At 34.8% G+C, this 25,193-nt stretch overlaps 1 protein-coding gene and 1 long non-coding RNA gene across 5 annotated transcripts in view; both read right to left on the bottom strand.

Annotated features, from left to right (window-relative positions):
• LOC111058816 (cyclin-dependent-like kinase 5) overlaps positions 1 to 16,057 on the bottom strand; it is an 18,356-nt gene extending 2,299 nt beyond the window's left edge. Inside the window, exons 1-6 of one of the 4 annotated variants that reach the window (XM_039440475.1) lie at positions 15,712 to 16,043; positions 13,919 to 14,201; positions 5,374 to 5,461; positions 3,773 to 3,841; positions 3,402 to 3,504; positions 1,851 to 2,020 (exon numbers count right to left, since the gene is read on the bottom strand). In XM_039440475.1, the coding sequence (XP_039296409.1) occupies positions 1,851 to 2,020; positions 3,402 to 3,504; positions 3,773 to 3,841; positions 5,374 to 5,461; positions 13,919 to 14,201; positions 15,712 to 15,748 (750 nt within the window). In that variant the 5' untranslated portion in view covers positions 15,749 to 16,043. Of the gene's footprint in view, positions 1 to 1,850; positions 2,021 to 3,401; positions 3,574 to 3,772; positions 3,842 to 5,373; positions 5,462 to 7,255; positions 7,344 to 13,918; positions 14,202 to 15,711 lie in introns of all 4 variants that reach the window. The other 3 variants (XM_039440473.1, XM_039440472.1, XM_039440474.1) reach the window with 3 other exon arrangements.
• A 4,573-nt stretch (positions 16,058 to 20,630) lies between these two features.
• LOC120354147 lies at positions 20,631 to 21,485 on the bottom strand. The gene is made up of 2 exons (XR_005572835.1): positions 21,109 to 21,485; positions 20,631 to 21,016 (listed from the first exon to the last, which is right to left on the bottom strand). It is a non-coding gene; the product is annotated as an uncharacterized LOC120354147 (long non-coding RNA).
• Positions 21,486 to 25,193: the final 3,708 nt, after the last annotated feature.

Genomic DNA, 25,193 nt, shown 5'->3' on the forward strand with positions numbered 1-25,193 from the left:
TCAGAGAAGGTTGAATGTAAGTCATTCGCTCTCAAAGTATTCATCAATTCAATAGTCTCTCTGGAACCATTCTCAATTACATTTATATTGAAATCCCCACCAACCACGAATGTATACCCAGTTCTATTCATAGTTAATGATAGAAATAGTCTATTAAGGCTAGCATGGAACATATTTAGATCACCACTTGGTGAACGGTAAAGAGCTACTATTACTATTTTCTGTACTGGAAGAACTATACACGCAAATTCATGGTTCAACTCTGAGCAAAAATGTTCTACATTTATTTTCCTGATTGGATAATTAGGACTATCAGAGACAAACAACGCAACCCTACCGTGTTTCTTGTTACTTTTACAAAACGCAAATTCATGGTTCAATTCTGAGCAAAAATGTTCTACATTTATTTTCCTGATTGGATAATTAGGACTATCAGAGACAAACAACGCAACCCTACCGTGTTTCTTGTTACTTCTACAAAACGAAAATTCATGGTTCAATTCTGAGCAAAAATGTTCTACATTTATTTTCCTGATTGGATAATTTAGACTATCAGAGACAAACAACGCAACCCTAACGTGTTTCTTGTTACTTTTACAAAACGCAAATTCATGGTTCAATTCTGAGCAAAAATGTTCTACATTTATTTTCCTGATTGGATAATTTAGACTATCAGAGACAAACAACGCAACCCTACCGTGTTTCTTGTTACTTCTACAAAACGCAAATTCATGGTTCAATTCTGAGCAAAAATGTTCTACATTTATTTTCCTGATTGGATAATTTAGACTATCAGAGACAAACAACGCAACCCTACCGTGTTTCTTGTTACTTCTACAAAACGCACTGATCAATAAATGATTTTGGTCAATAAGTTGAAGAGTTCAAGCTCCTCAGTCTTCATCCAGTGCTCCGATAAACACAAAATGTCGATCTTTTCCTGTGAATTTATCAATTCCACTTCTGGTGTCTTGTTACGCAAACATTGAATATTACAGTAAAGAATGTTCACACTATTCACCGTACTCAAATTATTTTTTCGCCACACTGCACAGAAAGCAGCTGTTTTCCAGTCCCTACGTAGATCTGAAAGACCTTGTTTGCAGACGACGTCAGAAAAGGGTTTCTTTTCCGGGCTAGGCCAGAAAGTTGTCTCTTTCCAGCCGCTCATGGAAGTAGTTAATAAGTCATCCGCTAGATCGGGCGAGTGTCCACTTTCATCATCAGCTGAAGTCGCCATGATTTCAGTTTCAGTTTCGAATCAAACTAATTTGCTTTGCAACCAGTTTTATTCAATTATTTATTGTTGATTAGTGCATTCCGAATTTTCAAAAATGCTTGAAGATGACTGTGGTATTCCAAGTGAAATTTTAAAAGAATCTGAAATCCTGACTGCAAATCTTCTACCACTAAAATCAAGAGATAGGTACGATAGCTTAACGAGTATTCTTTATTTATTTTGTCAGCAATACCTGTAGTGTGGCGAAAAATATCGTTCGCACCACGGGCAAAAATGTTTTCCAGCTCTCAATCTTTTCTAGTCCTCGGCCTACGGCCTCGGACTTGAAAACCGATTTCGAGCTGGAAAAATCTCATTTTCTGCTCTAGGTGCGAAATATACTATTTCTTGAATAATTTGATTGTAATGATATTGAAGTTGAATTATCATCTTTTTTAGATCTACACCCATTATCTGATATCTGAAATTGATCATATTCAACATCGGACAGCTCTCCTAGTTTTTTAGAATTATCGGCTCCCTACAGCTAGCAACTGAATTATAATTCAGCTCATTTAAAATACACTTGGGCAAATTGGCCCCCCGATATTGATTGTTAATTGAGATTTACCTGAGCGAAAGTCATGCTAGGATGGTAGATGGGGAATGGCTTGTAGTCTGGCAGCTGAAGTAGGCCACACCATGTGTCTTCGGTCGGGGTCCCAAGCAGCTTGAAGATTCGCTTCAGTTGGTCATCCACATCTGAGCCGGGGAACAGAGGCCTGCCTGCGTTTGCCAGTTCTGTAAATGACCAATTTATGAGCAATTAGATGCCAAAATTAATCAATATTCATCATTTATACTATTAATAGACTGAAGAATTGAAATTAAGGGCCAGACCACATTTAGGGCCGGTTTCCGAGCTCAACTGACACTTAGGCGACTGAGGTGGAAAAGAGACTGTACTCTAGTGGAGAGCATGTGTATTCAAATGGTGACGTCGCGGAGACTAGAATCGACTGGTCTGAGTGTCACCATTTGGAAACACATGCTCTCCACTAGACTCCAGTCTCTTCTCCACCTGAGACACGTGACTGTGAGTTGAGCCTAGGTGTTTTTTCATGCGTTTTCAAACGAGTCGGCTGAATCTTTATGAAAAGATACATAAAAGCTAGTTGTGTATCTTTTCGGATGCAACACTTTGCTTTTGAGAAGATACAAAAGAGCATCTGTTGCTTGTGGAAAGATAATTATATTAAAGTTCCTTGTTTATCTTCTCGGATGCAACACGTTGCTGTTGATAAGATACAACAGAGCATCTGTTGCTCATGGAAAGATACATTTAAAATCTCTGTATCTTTTCGGATGCAACACTTTGCTTTTGAGAAGATACAAAAGAGCATCTGTTGCTCATGGAAAAATACATTGAAGCTCCTTGTGTATCTTTTCGGATGCAACACTTTGCTTCTGAGAAGATACAAAAGAGCATCTGTTGCTTGTGGAAAGATACATAAAACTCCTTGTGTATCTTCTCGGATGCAACACGTTGCTTTTGGGAAGATACAAAGAGCATCTGTTGCTTATGGAAAGATACATTAAAACTCCTTGTGTATCTTCTCGGATGCAACACGTGGCTTTTGAGAAGATACAAAAGAACATCTGTTGCTAATGAAAAGATACATAAAAGCTCCTTGTGTATCTTTTAGGATGCAACACGTTGCCTTTGAGAAGATACAGAAGAGCATCTGTTGCTTATGGAAAGATACATTTTCAAAAATGTTGGATGTTTTTGTTTGGGTAGTATTGTAGTCTAGTGGCCCTCCGCCGATAGGCAAAGCTACAGCACCCGGACTGTACACCTATTAACTACTAAAGTAAATTCGTATGGCTTTTGTTAGTGGGGAGTCCCTTGCGGGAAGGTCCCACCGCCTGAATATATAATCTAAGCCATCAATGTCACGATACATGATACCGTATCAACACAATATGATACAGTATCAATACAATATGATATAGTATCACCACACATGATACAGTAAAAAGTAAATTCGTATGGCTTTTGTAGGTGGGGAGTCCCTTGCGGGAATGTCCCACCGCCTAAATATATAATTTAAGCCGTCAATGGGCCTTACGACTGTCATACTTCAGCCGGGACCGAGTTTAACGTGCCCTATTAACTGACCTGCAAATATACATCCAGCCGACCACATGTCGATTGAGGTGGTGTACAGCTTGGCTCCAAACAGGACATCGGGCGGTCTGTACCACAGGGTGACCACCTCAGCTGAGTAACACTTCACTGGGATGCCGAAGGCACGAGCCAGCCCGAAATCGGCCAACTTCAGTTCGCCGTTCTGTCGAAAAACGGTCAATTGGTTAGACGGATAATTGAAAAGTCACCTTGAGAATTATAAGAAATAGAGTAGCACTTCACAGGAATTCCAAACGCACGAGCCAGCCTGAAATCGGCCAACTTCAGTTCGCCGTTCTGTCGACAAACGGTCAATTGGTTAGACGTATAATTGAAAAGTCACCTTGAGAATTATAAGAAATAGAGTAGCACTTCACAGGAATTCCAAACGCACGAGCCAGCCCGAAATCGGCCAACTTCAGTTCGCCGTTCTGTCGACAAACGGTCAATTGGTTAGACGGACAATTGATAAGTCACCTTGAGAATGATAAGAAATAAAATATGAGAAATTAGTAGTCTTGTGCCTTGACACAAAAATCTCCATTTGATGGAAAAGAATTGATTTTCCTACGTTGTCTGTAGGTGCCAACTTGAATAACAATACACTTTCACCGATTTGAGTTTCCTCCATCTACTAATCAGAGTAAATAAGATGAATAGAAATAGTTTTTTCCTACAGTTACGTTGAAAAGTGGCCATTGCTGCACTGATTACAGAACGCAAAGAATCACTTTTCCGCTCTAGTGTGGGAAAAAATTTTCTGCACTCCAGATTTGCAACATGGCAACGCAAAATACTTAGTAGGTTATATGGAGCAACAGTGCAGCAAAATCAAAATGAAGTTGGTAACAGTGACTGCTGTGGCTGCTATAGTGAGCAGAGGTGCAACCAAGCACAACACGCTAATTATTATTCATTATATATTATAATGGAGGACAACGACAGCACAGTGCCACCACAGCACACACCACACAGCCGCCTCGCCATTCAAACACACATACATTATTCAGGCAATTTTACCCATAATTACCCACTTTTCATATTCAATGGTAACTGTAGGAAAGACTTAATGTGAAATACGTGCGCAAAGTTCCTCCGCTGCACTCAAGAAACCATTCCGCCCTCGCCTACGGCTCGGGCGTAAACGTTTCTTTCGGTGCAGCAAACTGTCACTTTGCGCACTAGTTGCACAAATAACTATATCGATAGTCAAATTTATAGCTACAGACATCAGAAGTATTTTCCTCCTACACACAGACATGTAGTTTTTTAGGGGGTTTCCTTCAAGTTTTTAATTACTTGACACGATCTATCCAGGAAACCCTTGCCTTGATCACGACATTGGATATTTATATCTAAGGTTCAACTGACACTTAGGCGACTGAGGTGGAGAAGAGACTGGACTCTAGTGGAGAGCATGTGTTTCCAAATGGTGACACTCAGACCAGTCGACTCTAGTCTCCGCGACGTCACCATTTGGAAACACATGCTCTCCACTAGAGTCCAGTCTCTTCTCCACCTCAGTCGCCTAAGTGTCAGTTGAGCCTTATTGTAAAGTTTAAACAACCAGGCAAAAGACTTAGTCGAAACTAAGGCTCAACTGACACTTAGGCGACTCAGGTGGAGAAGAGACTCTTGTCTAGTAGAGAGATTGTGTTTTGAAATGGTGACGTCGCGGAGACTAGAATCGACTGGTCTGAGTGTCACCATTTGGAGCACATGCTCTCCACCAGAGTCCAGTCTCTTCTCCACCTCAGTCGCCTAAGTGTCAGTTGAGCCTTATTGTACTGTAACTCTCATCTTTGTATGAAACATTCTGGGAGATAAATTGTATAAGATCGATTTAACCAAACTAATCACCCTATAACAAATAAAAACACTGTATTGTGAGATACTTGAAATAACAAGTAACTCTACAAGAAACAAGTACACTAAAATACTTGATGGAACATAAAATATTTACCTTGTTAATGAGTAGATTCTGAGGTTTGAGATCTCTGTGTAGGACATTATGGCTATGACAGAACGCAAGCCCTCTCAGCAATTGGAACCTGTCAAAAGTTTACAAAAAAATTAATACAATTAAAAACACAAAATTAAAATTATAACCGAAATATAGGTCAAAACTGATTGATTGATTGAGTACTTTATTTATGTAGATTACAATATAAACTGGCTTATACACTTATATACAATAGCTTACAATACAGCAACATTATAGATGAATTTACATAATATAGACTAAGAAAATAATCATTGAACTGTATATGATATGAAAAAGCAATTTGTAATATAATAACTATAGATAATAATTATATTGTTATGCATCTACATAAATTGGCGGAGCTTTGGACATATCAATGTCCATTCTTCGGAAACAATATTAAAAATATCCTCCCCACTAACTCTCTACTGTAGAGAGTGCAAAAACATTTTCTGATTAAATAAATTAACACAAAACTTAATTTGTAATATAATAACTATGGATAATAATTATATTGTTATGCATCTACATAAATTGGCGGAGCTTTGACCATATCAATGTCCATTCTTCGGAAAGAATATTAAAAATATCCTCCCCACTAACTCTCTACTGTAGAGAGTGCAAAAACATTTTCTGATTAAATAAATTAACACAAAACTGAAATATAGGTGAAAACATGTAGAGGACCCGTGAAAATTGTAGATATATTTTCAATCGATTTTCCAATGCGGGTTCTCACATATCAGTATCAGATTCCGTGACCGGTACAGAGAAAATATGATTTCCATGAGAGCTAATGGGAGTATTCACACTCAGCCCGGCCGAGCTAGTATGAATAGTCCCATAAAAACCCATGGAAATCATATTATACTATAGTGAGGTCCACGTTATAATGGCAGTATTCGACTAACATTGGTGTTGCTATCCTTGTCTATCATTCTACAAAGCAGATAGCTCTATCCTGTTTTGTATCAAATTATGTTGATGTGTATCATGTTGAGATGATAGTGTATCATATTGTGTTGATACTGTATCATATTGTGGTTGTTCTTGTTCTATAGTGAGGTCCACGTTATAATGACAGTGTTTAATTAGCACGGTATTGCTATCCTTGTCTATCATTCCACAAAGCAGATAGCTCTATCCTGTTTTGTATCAATTATGTTGATGTGTATCATGTTGAGATGATAGTGTATCATATTGTGTTGATACTGTATCATATTGTGGTTGTTCTTGTTCTATAGTGAGGTCCACTTGAATAACAATAAACTTTCACCAATTTGAGTTTCCTCCATCTACTAATCAAAGTAAATAAGATGAATAGAAATAATTTATCGATAGTCAAATTTATAGCTACAGACAACATCAGAAGTATTTTCCTCCTACACACAGACATGTAGTTTTTTTTATGGTATTCCTTCAAGTTTTTAATTACTTGACACGATCTATCCAGGAAACCTTGCCTTGATCACGACATTGGATATTTATATCTAAGGCTCAACTCACACTGAGGCGACTCAGGTGGAGAAGAGACTGGACTCTAGTGGAGAGCATGTGTTTCCAAATGGTGACACTCAGACCAGTCGATTCTAGTCTCCGCGACGTCACCATTTCAAAACACATGCTCTCCACTAGAGTCCAGTCTCTTCTCCACCTGAGTCGCCTAAGTGTCAGTTGAGCCTATTGTACTGTAACTCTCATCTTTGTATGAACATTCTGGGAGATAATTGTATAAGATCAATATTTAACCAAACTAATCACCCTATAACAAATAAAAACATTGTATTTTAAATACTCAAAATAACAAGTAACTCTACAAGAAACAAGTACACTAAAATACTTAAGGAACATAAATATTTACCTTGTTAATGAGTAGATTTTGAGGTTTGAGATCTCTGTGTAGGACATTATGGCTATGACAGAACGCAAGCCCTCTCAGCAATTGGAACCTGTCAAAAGTTTACAAAAAAATTAATACAATTAAAAACACAAAATTAAAATTATAACCGAAATATAGGTCAAAACTGATTGATTGATGATTGAGTACTTTATTTATGTAGATTACAATATAAACTGGCTTGTACACTTATATACAATAGCTTACAATACAGCAAATTATAGATGAATTTACATGATATAGACTAAGAAAATAATCATTGAACTGTATATGATATGAAAAAGTAATTTGTAATATAATAACTATGGATAATTATATTGTTATGCATCTACATAAATTGGCGGAGCTTTGGACATATCAATGTCCATTCTTCGGAAAGAATATTAAAAATATCCTCCCCACTAACTCTCTACTGTAGAGAGTGCAAAAACATTTTCTGATTAATAAATTAACACAAAACTGAAATATAGGTGAAAACATGTAGAGGACCCATGAAAATTGTAGATATATTTTCAATCGATTTCCAAGGCGGGTTCTCACATATCAGTATCAGATTCCGTGACCGGTACAGTGAAAATATGATTTCCATGAGAACTAATGGGAGTATTCACACTCATCCCGGCCGAGCTAGTATGAATAGTCCCATAAAAACCCATGGAAATCATATTATACTATAGTGAAATCCACGTTATAATGGCAGTATTCGATAAACATTGGTGTTGCTATCCTTGTCTATCATTCCACAAAGCAGATAGCTCTATCCTGTTTTGTATCAAATTATGTTGATGTGTATCAAGTTGTGATTATACTGTATCATATTGTGTTGATACTGTATCATATTGTGGTTGTTCTTGTTCTATAGTGAGGTCCACGTTATAATGACAGTGTTTAATTAGCACGGTATTGCTATCCTTGTCTATCATTCCACAAAGCAGATAGCTCTATCCTGTTTTGTATCAAATTATGTTGATGTGTATCATGTTGAGATGATAGTGTATCATATTGTGTTGATACTGTATCATATTGTGGTTGTTCTTGTTCTATAGTGAGGTCCACGTTATAATGACAGTATTTGATTAACATTGGTGTTGCTATCCTTGTCTATCATTCTACAAAGCAGATAGCTCTATCCTGTTTTGTATCAAATTATGTGATGTGTATCATGTTGAGATGATAGTGTATCATATTGTGTTGATACTGTATCATATTGTGGTTGTTCTTGTTCTATAGTGAGGTACACGTTATAATGGCAGTATTTGATTAACATTGGTGTTGCTATCCTTGTCTATCATTCTACAAAGCAGATAGCTCTATCCTGTTTTGTATCAAATTATGTTGATGTGTATCATGTTGAGATGATAGTGTATCATATTGTGTTGATACTGTATCATATTGTGGTTGTTCTTGTTCTATAGTGAGGTCCACGTTATAATGACAGTATTTGATTAACATTGGTGTTGCTATCCTTGTCTATCATTCTACAAAGCAGGTAGCGCTATACTGTTTTGTATCAAATTATGTTGATGTGTATCATGTTGAGATGATAGTGTATCATATTGTGTTGATACTGTATCATATTGTGGTTGTTCTTGTTCTATAGTGAGGTCCACGTTATAATGGCAGTATTTGATTAACATTGGTGTTGCTATCCTTGTCTATCATTCTACAAAGCAGATAGCTCTATCCTGTTTTGTATCAAATTATGTTGATGTGTATCATGTTGAGATGATAGTGTATCATATTGTGTTGATACTGTATCATATTGTGGTGTTCTTGTTCTATAGTGAGGTCCACGTTATAATGACAGTATTTGATTAACATTGGTGTTGCTATCCTTGTCTATCATTCTACAAAGCAGGTAGCGCTATACTGTTTTGTATCAAATTATGTTGATGTGTATCATGTTGAGATGATAGTGTATCATATTGTGTTGATACTGTATCATATTGTGGTTGTTCTTGTTCTATAGTGAGGTCCACGTTATAATGACAGTATTTGATTAACATTGGTGTTGCTATCCTTGTCTATCATTCTATAAAGCAGGTAGCGCTATACTGTTTTGTATCAAATTATGTTGATGTGTATCATGTTGAGATGATACTGTATCATATTGTGGTTGTTCTTTTTCTATAGATTAACAATGGTATTGCTATCCTTGCCTATCATTCAACAAAGCGAATAGCGCTATATCTTTCTCGCTTTGCTCTGTTGTCAGATTGTCTTTTAACAATGTAGAATTGATAATTAATTAACAAAATATTTCATCTTAATTATGAAAATACATTATGAATTTATTGGAAAATATAATTTAGCGCCTAATATAATATAATTGATTATTTTAAATAAGAATGAACAGTTAATATTACATCAATAAACATGTGTCAGCTACTGTCTATAGAAGGCATTGACAAGACTAGGCAACGTTGTTCTCCTATCTTTCTCCACTGCCATTATAAAGTGGACCTCATTTGAGCAGGAAAACTTGACTAAGAACTTGACGTTATAAAATCTTGAAGAATTGAAAATATGTCTATAACCATCCTCGGTAAATTAACAATCTATATGCAAAATGTGAAGTTAATGAGTTGAGTAGTTGAGACGTGATGATGCGTCATTCGTGAATTTCCTATCCACTACCTGTATAAGCCAGTTCTTTCCTTCATTATAGTATAGATTACATTGGTGACGAGTTTTATCGACACGTTCATTGATACTGATATGAGAGAATCAAACTTTATACTTAAGACTTCTTTACGAATGAAATATAATTGATCATGTTGAACAAGAATAAAAATCTGGTGTGGCGCACTCACACAACTTTCCTTGCCGTTATGAAAATTGATCTCCTGACGCTAGTGTTCCCGCGCATCTCAAGTATACTATTCACAGACTTGAGCCAGCTGGTGACACACGGGGTCTGCTATCTCTTAATAGTGAATCATTTAATAGAATCAACAGTTGCCAACAGTGTGCAATTGGATAATCACATTTTCTCGAATTTCGAGCTTTATTTTAATTTTAGGTGAAAATGTTACTGAACATTAATTGTAGAGATTCTCATGCTCAATCTCTTCCACTCGAAATTTTTTGTTCAAATTTTATCTGAAGCCTGATAATTGAGAATCTAAAATCAAACTTTGCATAGATGGGGCGGAGCTCCTGAAATTTTTACAGATATGGGACTTGCGGCAGATGATAGAGCTTATATATGACTTTTCTAGGTATGAATTTGATCAAAATCGTTGGAGCCGTTTTCGAGAAAATCGCGAAAAACCCTGTTTTTAACAACATTTTCGCCATTTTAGCCGCCATCTTGAATTGCATTTGATCGAAAATGTTCGTGTCGGATCCTTATAGTGTAAGGACCTTAAGTTCCAAATTTCAAGTCATTCCGTTAATTGGGAGATGAGATATCGTGTACACAGACGCACATACACATACACACACACACACACACACACACACACACACACACACACTCATACACTCATACACACACATACACACACACACACACACACACACACACACACACACACACACACACACACACACACACACACTCACACACACACACAGAAATTTAGAAATTGGGGTACCTTAATTTTTTTCGGAAAGCAATAGTTTCCTTACCTATGGTAATAGGGCAAGCAAAGTAAAAAGTTGATATTACATCTGATATGCCGGTATCAACTATCCTCTCTAGAAGGCAGAGAATCGACAACGATGTTCTATCCTTCTCCACTGCCATTATAACGTGGACCTCACTAAAGTCCATTATATTTCTTCATATAGCTTAAAAACAATGAGGCAACGGTGAGGCGGTAGAGAATGATAGAGCTATCTGTTTTGTCTAATGACAGACAAGGATAGCAACACCAATGTTAATCATTTGCTGACTTTTTAACGTTAATCTCACTGCAAATTGAACTAATTAGGTGTCTTCCGAACTCATTTGAACGGCATCCGGTTATATGTCATACAAGGAAAGCAATGATAATCAGGTACTAATAATTGAGATGAAATGTTTTGCTAGTTTCTTCAGCAAAATTATTTGGCGACAGTTCGGAGTTGGAGGAGGATAGAGCTATCTGCTTTGTGGAATGATAGACAAGGATAGCAACACCAATGTTAATCAAATACTGCCATTATAACGTGGACCTCACTATAGCAATTAGTGTTCGACAATATGATACAGTATCAACACAATGTGATACTCTATCATCTCAACTTGATACACAACACCAAAGTTGGTACAGAACATGATAGAGCTATCTGCTTTGTCGAATGATAGACAAGGATATCAACACCACTGCTAATCAGGAGCTGACTTTATAACGTGGACCTCACTGTAGAAGAGGGTTAAGTGTAAGAGAGGGCCGACTGCGCCCTAACTTCGCCCTCCCAGGTATAAAATAAAGGCAGTCATTCTATTCTATTCTAGAAATAAGTGTTCGACATATCGACAATATGATACAGTATCATCTCAACTTGATACACAACACCATAATTTTATACAAAACAGGATAGAGCTATCTGCTTTGTGGAATGACAGACAAGGATAGCAACACGAATGTTAATCAGGTGCTGCCATTATAATGTGGACCTCACTATAGCAATTAGTGTTCGACATATCGACAATATGATACAGTATCATCTCAACTTGATACACAACACCATAATTTGATATAAAACAGGATAGAGCTATCTGCTTTGTGGAATGATAGACAAGGATAGTATCACCTATGTTAATCAGGAGCTGACTTTATAACGTGTACCTCACTATAGCAATTATTGCTCGACAATATGATACAGTATCATCTCAACTTGATACGCAACACCATAATTTGATACAAAACAGGATAGAGCTATCATCTTTGTCGAATGATAGACAAGGATAGCAACGCCACTGTTAATCAGGAGCTGACTTTATAACGTGGACCTCACTATAGCAATTAGTGTTCGACAATATGATACAGTATCATCTCAACTTGATACACAACACCATAATTTGATACAAAACAGGATAGAATTATCTGCTTTGTGGAATGACAGTCAAGGATAGCAACACCAATGTTAATCAGGTGCTGTCATTATAGCGTGGACCTCACTATAAAGGTTAGACTATTTAGGTGTACTCCGTACCATAGAGAAACAATAGCATAAGTAGATATCCCATGGTATAGGGAATTTATGTCGCAACTTTTACTGTTATCTCTAGCCGATTACTGCCGATTATTGTCAATTTTCACTGTTTTGTTAGTGTATGAACGGCACAATTTGAGAGACTACCAGCGCGTCACACAGCTTCATGGGAAAGAAGTAAGTAGTGAACTATCGGCTTGAGATAACAGTAAAAGTTGCGACATAAACGCCCTATACCATGGGATATCTACTTATGCTATTGTTTCTCTATGGTACGGAGTACACCTAAATAGTCTAACCTTTATAGTGAGGTCCACGTTATAAAGACAGCACCTGATTAACATTGGTGTTGCTATCCTTGTCTATCATTCCACAAAGCAGATAATTCTATCCTTTTTTGTATCAAATTATGGTGTTGCGTATCAAGTTGAGATGATACTGTATCATATTGTTTTGATACTGTTTCATGTTGTAGTGGAGTGAGTTCCACATTATAATGACAGTGAATAAAGATAGAAGAATAGCGATGCCGATTCTCTGCATTAATTAATCATATTTCTACACTGTCAGAAACATAATTGGCACCGTTGGGGACCTAGAAAAGGATAGTACCACCGGCTTTGTCGAAAGTTAGACAAGGATAGCAAAACCAAAGTTGATCAAATACTGTCATTATAATGTTACGTTATAATGGCAGTATTTGATTAACATTGGTGTTGCTATCCTTGTCTATCATTCCACAAAGCAGATAGCTCTACCCTGTTTTGCATCTGATTATAGTGTTGTGTATCAAGTCGAGATGATACTGTATCATATTGTGGTTGTTCTTGTTCTATAGTGAGGTCCACGTTATAATGGCAGCACCTGATTAACATTGGTGTTGCTATCCTTGTCTGTCATTCCACAAAGCAGATAACTCTATTCTGTTTTGTATCAAATTATGGTGTTGTGTATCAAGTTGAGATGATACTGTATCATATTGTCGAACACTAATTGCTATAGTGAGGTCCACGTTATAAAGTTAGCTCCTGATTAACATTGGTGTTGCTATCCTTGTCTGTCATCCCACAAAGCAGATAGCTCTATCCTGTTTTGTATGAAATTATGGTGTTGCGTATCAAGTCGATATGATACTGTATCATATTGTCGAACACTAATTGCTATAGTGAGGTCCATGTTATAATGGCAGTATTTGATTAACATTGCTTTTGCTATCCTTGTCTATCATTCCACAAAGCAGATAATTCTATCCTGTTTTGTATCAAATTATGATGTTGTGTATCAAGTTGAGATGATACTGTGTCATATTGTCGAACACTAATTGCTATAGTGAGGTCCACGTTATATAGTCAGCTCCTGATTAACATTGGTGTTGCTATCCTTGTCTATCATTCCACAAAGCAGATAACTCTACCCTGTTTTGTATCAATTTATGGTGTTGAGTATCACCATGGTATATTGTTTCTCCATGTCTTTACTCACATGAACGACTTGACAACGTCGGGATCGATCTCGCCGTTCAAACTGTCGAAATACTTTTTCAAGTCCTGGTCGCAGTGCTCGAACACAAGCGTCAGCTTCTTCTCACTGTGGAGCACGTCGTAGAGGCGAACGATGTTCTTGTGTTTCAGTTCTTTCAGGAGGCAGATCTCCCTTAAAGCCGAGCTGGGCACTCCTTCGTCGTCATCATCCAGTCGAACCCGTTTCAACGCAACTATCTCAAGGGTTTCCCGGTTTTTTGCTTTGAAAACTGTGCCGTAGGTTCCTGTAAACACACAATAAAAATTGTTAAACTATACCATGGCTCTCCAACCTACGACCCGCGGATGGATTTTGTCTGGCCCGCCAAGAGTAATTGCAACAGATTTTATCTATATATATATATAAAAGCGAAATGGCACTCACTCACTGACTGACTGATTCACTCACTCGCAGAACTAAAAATCTACCGGACCAAAAACGTTCAAATTTGGTAGGAATGTTCAGTTGGCCCTTTAGAGGCGCACTAAGAAATCTTTTGGCAATATTTCAACTATAAGGGTGGTTTTTAAGGGTTTAGAGTTCGTCTTTTAGCATGTATATTCTTCTTATTCACTTAATTATAATTGAAAATGTCCATACCATATGTTAATATAGAACTATAATCTAGAGAGAGTACCTCTTCGAAACAATTGTTAACTGGTAACTAAATTAATAATTTTGTCAGGTTGACATTAAGTTGAGTTGACTTTGTTAGGTTGGCACCAAGTTGAAGATTGAAATGCATTTATCGCGGAAAATTTGATTGGGCACTGCTACTTCAATCAGAGCTATTCCTGGGAATATTATATTACTAGCCGTCAGGCTCCCTTCGCTCGCCATATCCGTTTGGCCAGACGTTTAGTCTGGACCCCCGACTGGATCGTCTCCGCCCCCTGGCTAGACGGATATGGCGAGCGAAGCGAGCCTGACGGCTAATAAAATATATATCGCTGGCCTAGTTCAACACAAAAATCCAAGTTTTGAGAGAAAGGCAATTTTATGTTTCAAATTATTACTGTTAATTGTGCATTGCATATGGAATGTTGATTTCTCCCATGTAGAAATATAATATTCTTGGACTTAGTTGAGTGTAGCTCTGGAAAGAGGAAGGAAAGCTGAGTAAAATGATGTAGAAATCTCAAAAATGATAATTTTTGAATTGTAGCACTGTTGAACTGGGGCAGCGATATTTACACAAAGAAGGTAACCTACTTCCATTTTACAGTTCTCTCCCAGAAAAAGACTTATCAAAAGCTAATTTTCTTCAAGACATACTAGCAACAGGTTAGCCAGAATTGAAAGCAGAGAAAGTCGAGGTTATTGATTGCATGCAACTAATAGTCCACACAACGGCTGATTTTGTACCAAGTTACATTTGTGATATTAATTGCATGCAATAAATAATCCACTGCTGATTTATTATGAATAGACCTGATTTTATAGTCTGATTTATACGGTAATATTGGCGTTTGAAGGTGACAGGAGACTACATTGCCTTTTCTACACAAAGAAAATTTGGCATTAATAATATTTTGCTTTGAAAACTGCGCTGAATTTGTTTTAAAACAGGATAAAATTTTTAAACAATACCATTTCACGGGTGCAATAACCGTTTTTATTAACACATCATTTAAATCTATGATACAGGGCAATAATTTTTATTTTAATGCATTGCTTGAATGAAGTCTCTAACCTAAAATATAATGTTATGATTGTATGAAATGTATCAATCTAAACAAAATACTGTATATTACCTTCGCCAATTTTTTCGAGTTTCTCATACTTCTGCATTGTTTAATTTATCACTTGACAGTAAAATTTAAAATAACCAACTTATTGGTTGATATTGAGTACGTAAATTTGAACTGAATGTCAGTTGTTGGTTATAGAAAGGTCTATCTATGTTTTAAGCGTTTTACATTCAAAAACTACAGCATCATAATGTTAAACTATCGTTCACTTTTGCGATTCACATTCTTATCACAATTATTTCACAAATTTATTTGGTTTTTCAATTTTAGTACGTCAAATAAATCAGCTTTGAACGTCAACTTTGGTTTCAGTAAATAAAGATAAACTCCATTTTTGTTTTATGATCAGCTGATGGCAAGTTGATATACATAGATAATAGAGAGCATGCTTTACAACAGTCAGCCGCTAGAGCGCGTTAATATCGGAGCAATCATCGGTGTACGATTACGATTGCTCGAATAGGATGTATACCTTTCAGTTAGTCGATACCTATAGTGAGGTCTACGTTATAATGGCAGTTTTAGGTTAGCATTGGTGTTTAATCCTTTTCTATCATTATCAGAATCAATATTTCAAACAATTTTGTTTGTAGATGGAAATTACTAAGATATTGCAATTATTAAAATGCTAATTTCCATCTGTAGACTGGCTGGCCGCTATGGCTTCCTATAAAATGAGCGCTGCTATCCAGACATTGTCAGTTTGGTGTAAGGGTAAGCATTCCTGACCGGCAATTGGGAGGTACCGGGTTCGAGTCCCGCTCTGACAAACAATTTTTGAATAGTAGAGCTCATCTAATTTCCATCTAGCTGATTACCCTGTTGTCAATATTTGCAGTAGCAGAAGTTTTCGGGGTGAATTACAGAATTTAATTTGGATTTTCGTTTAGTAATAATTTTGTTTGTATTTTTCTGCAGGAACTGAACAACACTGGCACCATCTGTTGGCCCTCTGTGTAATTCTTATTATATTCTGTGGTCTGGCTCTACCTTTCATGCCAGAAAGCCCTAAAATACTTGTACTACGTCAAGGGACTCAAATAGCGGGCTTGCAGAGGTAAGTTTTATTTACCTATCAATGATTATAAAATTGAATATAATATATAAAAAATATAAGTAGTAGTCTGTGAACAGTAGACCTCACGCAGTATTCTCATCCACAAGTACCTGAAACTATAGACCTTATGGAAATACAGCAATAGACTGGCTTCTCCCCACATCTGTGTAATCACTTGTCAGCTGATTTATGATGAATAATTCTATAGTCTGATTTTTACTCTAATATTGGCGTATGAAGAAGTCTCCTTTTTCCTTTATATTATCCTTGAAATGCAAAATTCCAAAAACTTTGTATATACGTCGACGCGCAATTAAAAAAGGAACATACCTGTCAAATTTCATGAAAATCTATACCGCGTTTCGCCGTAAATGCGCACATATAAACATTAAGAGAAATGCCAACCGTCGACTTGAATCTTAGACCTCACTTCGCTCGGCCAACTAGTATCTCATGGATTTATCTCTTACCGAACTTGAAATGTTCTGTCCCAAAAATTTAAACTTATATCCAAAATATTATATTATATTATATTAATAGTATATTTCCAAAAGTTTACAACAAAATGATGCTGTGCTTTTCAAGAAATTGGTAACTATTTGTTGAGAACTCAGTAGATTTCCACAAGTTGACAACAAAATGTTGCTCTGCTTTTCCAGAAATTGGCAACTATTTGTTGAGATCTCAGTAGATTTCCACAAGTTGACAACAAAATGATGCTGTGCTGTTCAAGAAATTTGCAACAATTTATTGAGATCTCAGTAGATTTCCACAAGTTGACAACAAAATGATGCTCTGCTTTTCAAGAAATTGGCAACTATTTGTTTGAGAACTCAGTTGATTTCCACAAGTTGACAACAAAATGATGCTCTGCTTTTCAAGAAATTGGCAACAATTTGTTGAAAACTTAGGTGACAACTCTGATGTAAACGCGGGGCTCAGTAAGTCCAAATTCTTACCTGAATATTAAAGATGATGACATTCTCGGATTTTCCTGTCTTCAAAATTTCAAATCAACAGGCAATTTTTTTTTCTCTAAAATTCTTCAAGTCTTCAAAAATTCTGTTATTCAAAGTTCTTCAATCTTCATGCATTCTAATTCTCTTTCTAAACTCCTCCATAATATCTTCAAATTTCTTCCTTGAACAAAAATTAAAGATTTACAAATTTTACTCAAATTTAATTATTAACTCATATCACAGAATTAATAATAGCAGTTTTTTAATTATAGGAGTTTTCTCTGCTCATATTTACTCTAATTAATAAACTCAAATTCAATTAAAGATTTAACAAATTCAAAACTCGAAATTTGACAGAAATATTGGACAATGATAGGAAAAACACAGAAATCACTAATCAACATTTATTAAATCTCTTTCATCAACAGAAATAAAATATTTTCACACATCTTTCATAATCACTAAAATATTTCTCACTTATTTTAAAAGTAGTACATAAATATAGATTGGTTTATGCGATATTTGGAAACTTAACAAGGATTTTTCGACTAAAGGACACTTGCAACGCGTTGCAAGATTTCATGCAACGTGTATCAAAATAAGTGCAACATGTTGCAAATCTCGTGCAACGCGTTGCAAAATTTCATCATGCAACGCGTATCAAAATAAGTGCAACATGTTGCAAATCTAGTGCAACGCGTTGCAAGATTTCATGCAACGGAAGACAAAATATTGCAACGCTTTGAAACATGTTGCAAATTTCTAAAGAAGACACAAATTTATCACCAAAAGATACTACATACATACATACAAAAAACAGATATATTTAAACACAAAGAGTATAACAAAAAAACTACCAAACAAGATTTATCTAACCTAATCTAACAAAAATTAATTCCAATACTGAGTATATAATGATCTAAAAATAGCAGAAAATATCATCAATATCTTTCACTTAAAAACTAACATCTCAATAGTCAAATAGAATATAGATTACTTTAATAATAGTACCTCTCAATTCAATATAATCACATTTGGGGAAATATTTCTCTAAGGCTATAGGCGCACACCAGTTAGACACGACAAGACAAGACACGATCAGACACGTTTAGTCACAATACTTCACATAGCTGCTTATGATGCAACACACACTGATTAGTCATTGCAATTAGACATGTATTGAACCAATTTTGGATATTTGTAATGGTGAGGATAATTTTGAAAATGTTTTTTTTTTTCTGTGAAAATTGAAAATTGAGTTTCAACCTTCTTTAACCTCAAAATTGTTCCAGCAATCAGATTTTTACTTAAATATGTGTGAGGCTAGTTCGCCTCCATGGTGCACATTGGGTAACGCTAAATGGACTAGCAAATGATGGCGGTCAGACAAACTTATGTTCTCCTGACCAAAAACTACACATCATCTTGAAGAAATTGAAAAAATATAGTGTATATGTAGACATTTGAGACTCATCAGCTATATATGTGTTCCGCCATACGCTAAATAATAATAAATGTCTTCATAAGCAACTATGTGAAGTATTGTGACTAAACGTGACTAAACATGACTAGTCTCGTCTTGACTAATCGGAGTAGGTCTACGCCCAGCCTAATATTAATCAAAAGTTATTGATTCACTTTTGATTGATTCACCATAATAAATTCATTTACAACTCATCAATATCAACTCATCATCTATCAATAATATCCATTTTAATCAATAATTAACTTTAATCAATAGTTAACTTTTATCAATAATCAATAGTTGACTTTAGTCAATAATCAATATTTATTTTAATCAATAGTTAACTTAAATCAATAATTAACTTCAACAAATACAATCATAGTTATAGATTTCGGATCTATAGTGAGGTCCACGTTATAATGACAGTATTTGATCAACTTCAGTTTTGCTATCTTCGTCTACCATTCGACAAAGCCGGTGGTACTATCCTTTTCTAGGCCCACAACGATGCCAATTATGTTTTTGACGGTGAAGAAATATAATTAATTAATGCAGAGAATTGGCATCGCTATTCTTCTATCTTTATCCACTGCCATTATAACGTGGACCACACTATAGTTTCAAGAATATGCACAATATAATTATAATAATATCACCTAGATTATTTTTTCAAATCACCACAAATTATTTATTTTGGGGAAATTTACTATAGTGAGACCCTCTACTGTCAGCTATCTTCATAGAAAACACAATAAAACCCAGTTGCACAAAATCCGGTTAAATTTTAACCGTGATCAATTTCACGAGAACCAACCGGAGAAGGCCATTTTGAAAAGACGGCTGTTTGGTTCTCGTGGAATTAATCACGGTTAAAATTTAACCAGTTTTTGCGCAACCGGCACTAAGGCTTCCTATTCTAATAATTCTGACAGATTGAAGCGAATCTCACAAAACACATCAATATCAATCACATTCACTACAATATTGCAAAAAAAAAAATAGAATGAAACGACAAATAAATTATTATTAATTTCATAAAAAGTTTAGTTTATCACTTTAATTAACAGTTGAACCTAATATATGTCGATATTTGTTGGGAAAAGTTTGTCTTCAAATATTTTCACATAAATTTGAAATGGGAAAATTCAGAATTATTTTACAAAATTACCAGGTCCCTTACATCATAGAGAAACAATAGCGTAAGTAGATATCCCATTGTATAGGGCGTTTATGTCGCAAGTTTTACTGTTATCTCAAGCCGATTACTGTCGATTTTTACTGTTTTGACCGGGTAAGAGTGTATGAACGGCACAATATGAGAGACTACCAGCGTCACACAGCTTCACAGGAAAAAACTACGTGGACTATCAGCTTGAGATAACAGTAAAAGTTGTGACATAAACGCCCTATACCATGGGATATCTACTTATGCTATTGTTCCTCTATGGTAATATTATGTCGATATTGGTTGGAAAAAAGTTTGTCTTCAAATATTTTCACATAAATTTAAAATGGGAAAATTCAGAATTATTTTACAAAATTACCAGGTCCCTTATATTATATTTAAATGCAATGATAACATCCTAAGTGAATCAACTAAAGTGATATTATGTCGATATTGATTGGAAAAAAGTTTGTCTTCAAATATTTTCTCATGAATTTGAAATGGAAAAATTCAGAATTACTTTACAACACTGACAGGTCCCTTATAATTGTATTAAATGCAATGATGACATCCTAAACTGTGTTACAATATTTGATGCTTGGCTTGATTTGAAAATCTAGAGCTATGTTTCAGTGCAGTATGTTGAAGCTAAAATGCCAGACCTAGCTGTGAATCGAACCCTAACATTTATTTTGATCATTGGTTTTATAGCTCACATACTATACTGCAGTCCGTTGAAGCTAAAATGCCAGACCTAGCTGTGAATCGAACCCTATCTTCGATTTTGATCATTAGTTTTATAGCTCACATACTATACTGCAGTCTGTTGAAGCTAAAATGCCAGACCTAGCTGTGAATCGAACCCTATCTTCGATTTTTATCATTAGTTTCATGGCTCACATACTATACTGCAGTCTGTTGAAGCTAAAATGCCAGACCTAGCTGTGAATCGAACCCTATCTTCGATTTTGATCATTAGATTTATGGCTCATATACTATACTGGTCTTTTATTGATTTTTTTGAATTTCAGACAAACAATAATGTGGGATAAAATGATAAAATTGAATGGCTTGTATTTAATAACAATGAATAAATCATTGGAGAAATTTATAATTGTATTTTGTTCATCTATACTATAATAAAGGAAAGAACTGGCTTATACACGTAGGGGATAGGAAATTCACGAATGACGCATCATCACGTCTCAACTACTCAACTCATTAACTTGACATTTTGCATAGAGATTCTTAATTTACCGAGGATGGTTATAGGCCTATTTTCAATTCTTCAAGATTTCAGTTTGTCAAGTTTTTAATTAGACCCTTACGGGGCACGGGTTACCTGCTAGTCTTTAATATAATAATGGAAAGAATTGGCTATAATTTATTGAGAATAGATAAATTTGTAAATTTTATCATTTTATTTTGTTTGTTAAAATGAGCAACGTCTTACAGCCTAAAGAAATATAAGATTGTGGCGAACAGGTAGTAAATCTGAGCCTACTAATAATTATGTCATGAATATTCAATAATCATCGATTTTGGTAGAGAGTTAGTGGGGAGGATATTTTTAATATTCTTTCCGAAGAATGGACATTGATATGTCCAAAGCTCCGCCAATTTATGTAGATGCATAACAATATGATTATTATCTATAGTTATTATATTACAAATTGCTTTTTCATATCATATACAGTTCAATAATTATTTTCTTAGTCTATATTATGTAAATTCATCTATAATTTTGCTATATTGTAAGCTATTGTATATAAGTGTATAAGCCAGTATATATTGTAATCTACATAAATAAAGTACTCAATCAATCAATCAATTATTGCAATTATTAATTTCAATAATTATAATGAAAAGTAATGTCATTTTGTTGGATCTAATATAGCCAGATAGCCTATCTCTTTTCTGTATAGGGCTACTTTTATAGAAATAGAAAGAGAAATAAAAATCTTAGTACCCTTTTTGAAATATTTAATCACAACAAGTCAAGACTTGAAAATGGCGTCAATGTCCGAAACATGTTGTGATTAAATATTTCAAAAAGGATACTAAGTGCCGGTTGCACAACAGCCGGTTAAATTTTAACCGTGATTAATTCTACGAGAACCAATCAGAGAAGCCGTCTTATCAAAAAGGCCTTCTCTGATTGGTTCTCGTGAAATTAATCATGGTTAAAATTTAACCGGCTGTTGTGAAATCGGGACAAAGATTTTCATTTTTCTTTCTATTTCCAGATAGCCTAATATATAGCCAGATGTTATTGGATCTCTATAGCCACGTTATTGACTATTATATAAGCTTCAACAAATTTCGGCAGTTTTTTGCCAATTTAAAAAAAAACACAGCAACATTCAACTTGTATTCTACAGGAAACTTATTTTCAAACAAATTGTCTATACTATAATAGAGGAAAGAACTGGCTTATACACGTAGGGGATAGGAAATTCACGAATGACGCATCATCACGTCTCAACTACTCAACTCATTAACTTGAAATCTCGCATATAGATTCTTAATTTACCGAGGATGGTTATAGGCCTATTTTCAATTATTCAAAGTATCATTAGGTCAAGTAGTCGAAAAGACCCTTGCAGAGCACGGGTTACCTACTAGTCTAACATAAATTATGTTGTTTTTTTTGTAAAATGTAATAATTTTTGGCATGTTTTTTTTGTAAAATGTAATAATTTTTGGCACTCTCTAAATGTTTAATGAATATTATTATCCGTAATTTCAACAAATTTGACATACTGAATCAACAGTTTATAGTAATACAGTGAGAACAATATTTAATTCAAAATAGAGAATACTATTGACCTATATAGACAAAATAGGAAGTGAAAATTATCACACAAATCTCCACTATAAAAAATAATTTATGTCTTTGATAATTTTTTTGGGGAAAAATTATTGTTAATGTCAATGAAATTTTATCACATTCGTTTAATATAACTATACTTTGGCATTCTACTACATCACAATATAATTATAATATATTATATAATAATGTCTTTAAAAAACTGCCAAAATTTTTAAACTATTGTCAATTAGATTGCTCAACTAGAACTAATCAACGATTTAAACTAGTTTTATCAACTAAATGAATTAACAAACTAGTTGATATTGGGGGGAAACTATGTGTGAATATCATTTTGTGCTTTATAAAATTGACGAACTAGTTTGATAATTAACGAATTAAACTAGTTTTATCAACTAGATCAATTAACTATTTGAAATTGGGGGATACTACTGTATGTGTAAATATCATTTGTGCTTAATAAAATCGATTAACTGGATTGATAGTTGACGAATTAAACTAGTTTTATCAACTAGATCAATTAACTAATAATTGAAATTGGGGGATATGTGTAAATATCATTTGTGCTTTATAAAATTGACGAACTGGTTCGATAATTAACGAATTGAACTAGTTTTATCAACTAGATCAATTAACTAGTTGAAATTGGGGGAAAACTATGTGTAAATATCATTTGTGCTTTCTAAAATTGACGAACTGGTTTGATATCTAACAAATTAAACTAGTTTCATCAACTAGATGAATTAACTAACTAGTTGATATTGGGACAAAAATATAGACTATGAGTAAATATACTTTTTTGTGCTTTATATAAATATAGTGAATAAATTCTCACCTAAAGATTTTAAAAATAATTATAATATCAATAAAGATAGATTTTGATAAAATTGTTCAACTAGAAACTAGATAACTAACTAGTTTCATTTGAAACTAATAACAATAATTTTGGAACTATTATAATATTCAGTTGCTATTCGAATTAGAATATAGTTGATGTAGATACAGTCAAGTTACAAGTTTTATATATTTAGATTATAATTTATAGTAGAATAGATTTCTAGTGTGCAGTGAGCTCAAAATAGATTTGAATTTAGATTAGATTCTAATTTCTAAAATATAATATAGTGAGATATCTTTGAAACTGCCAAGAGCTTGAATATGAGCACAAATTGCTATCAATATAGCCTACTGTAGTTGTCATATTTATATGAAACTTTGAAAAGTATTATTATTTATTTATTTCAAAATATACATATTTGAGGACACCAGTAACTATATCCCATTATTTCCCTCAAGTTATTTATATCATAGAAAAAAATAGCGTAAGTAGATATCCCATGGTATAGAGCATTTATGTAGTAACTTTTACTGTTAACTCAAGCCGATTACTGTTTATTATTAGTGTATTGTTGGGAGTGTAAGAGTGTAAGAAGGGCACAGTATGAGAGACTACCAGCGTCACATAGCTTCACCAAAAACAACTATCGGCTTCAGTTAACACTCACATTTGCAACATAGACACCCTATACACTGTCTATTATTAGTGTGTTGTTGGGAGTGTAAGAGTGTAAGAAGGGCACAGTATGAGAGACTACCAGCGTCACATAGCTTCACCAAAAACAACTACTAGGACTATCGGCTTCAGTTAACACTCACATTTGCAACATAGACACCCTATACACTGTCTATTATTAGTGTGTTGTTGGGAGTGTAAGAGTGTAAGAAGGGCATAGTATGAGAGACTACCAGCGTCACATAGCTTCACCAAAAACAACTACTAGGACTATCGGCTTCAGTTAACACTCACATTTGCAACATAGACACCCTATACACTGTCTGTCTATTATTAGTGTGTTGTTGGGAGTGTAAGAGTGTAAGAAGGGCACAGTATGAGAGACTACCAGCGTCACATAGCTTCACCAAAAACAACTACTAGGACTATCGGCTTCAGTTAACACTCACATTTGCAACATAGACACCCTATACACTGTCTATTATTAGTGTGTTGT

Source organism: Nilaparvata lugens, chromosome 14, assembly GCF_014356525.2.
Source record: "Nilaparvata lugens isolate BPH chromosome 14, ASM1435652v1, whole genome shotgun sequence".
Taxonomy (NCBI): domain Eukaryota; kingdom Metazoa; phylum Arthropoda; class Insecta; order Hemiptera; family Delphacidae; genus Nilaparvata; species Nilaparvata lugens.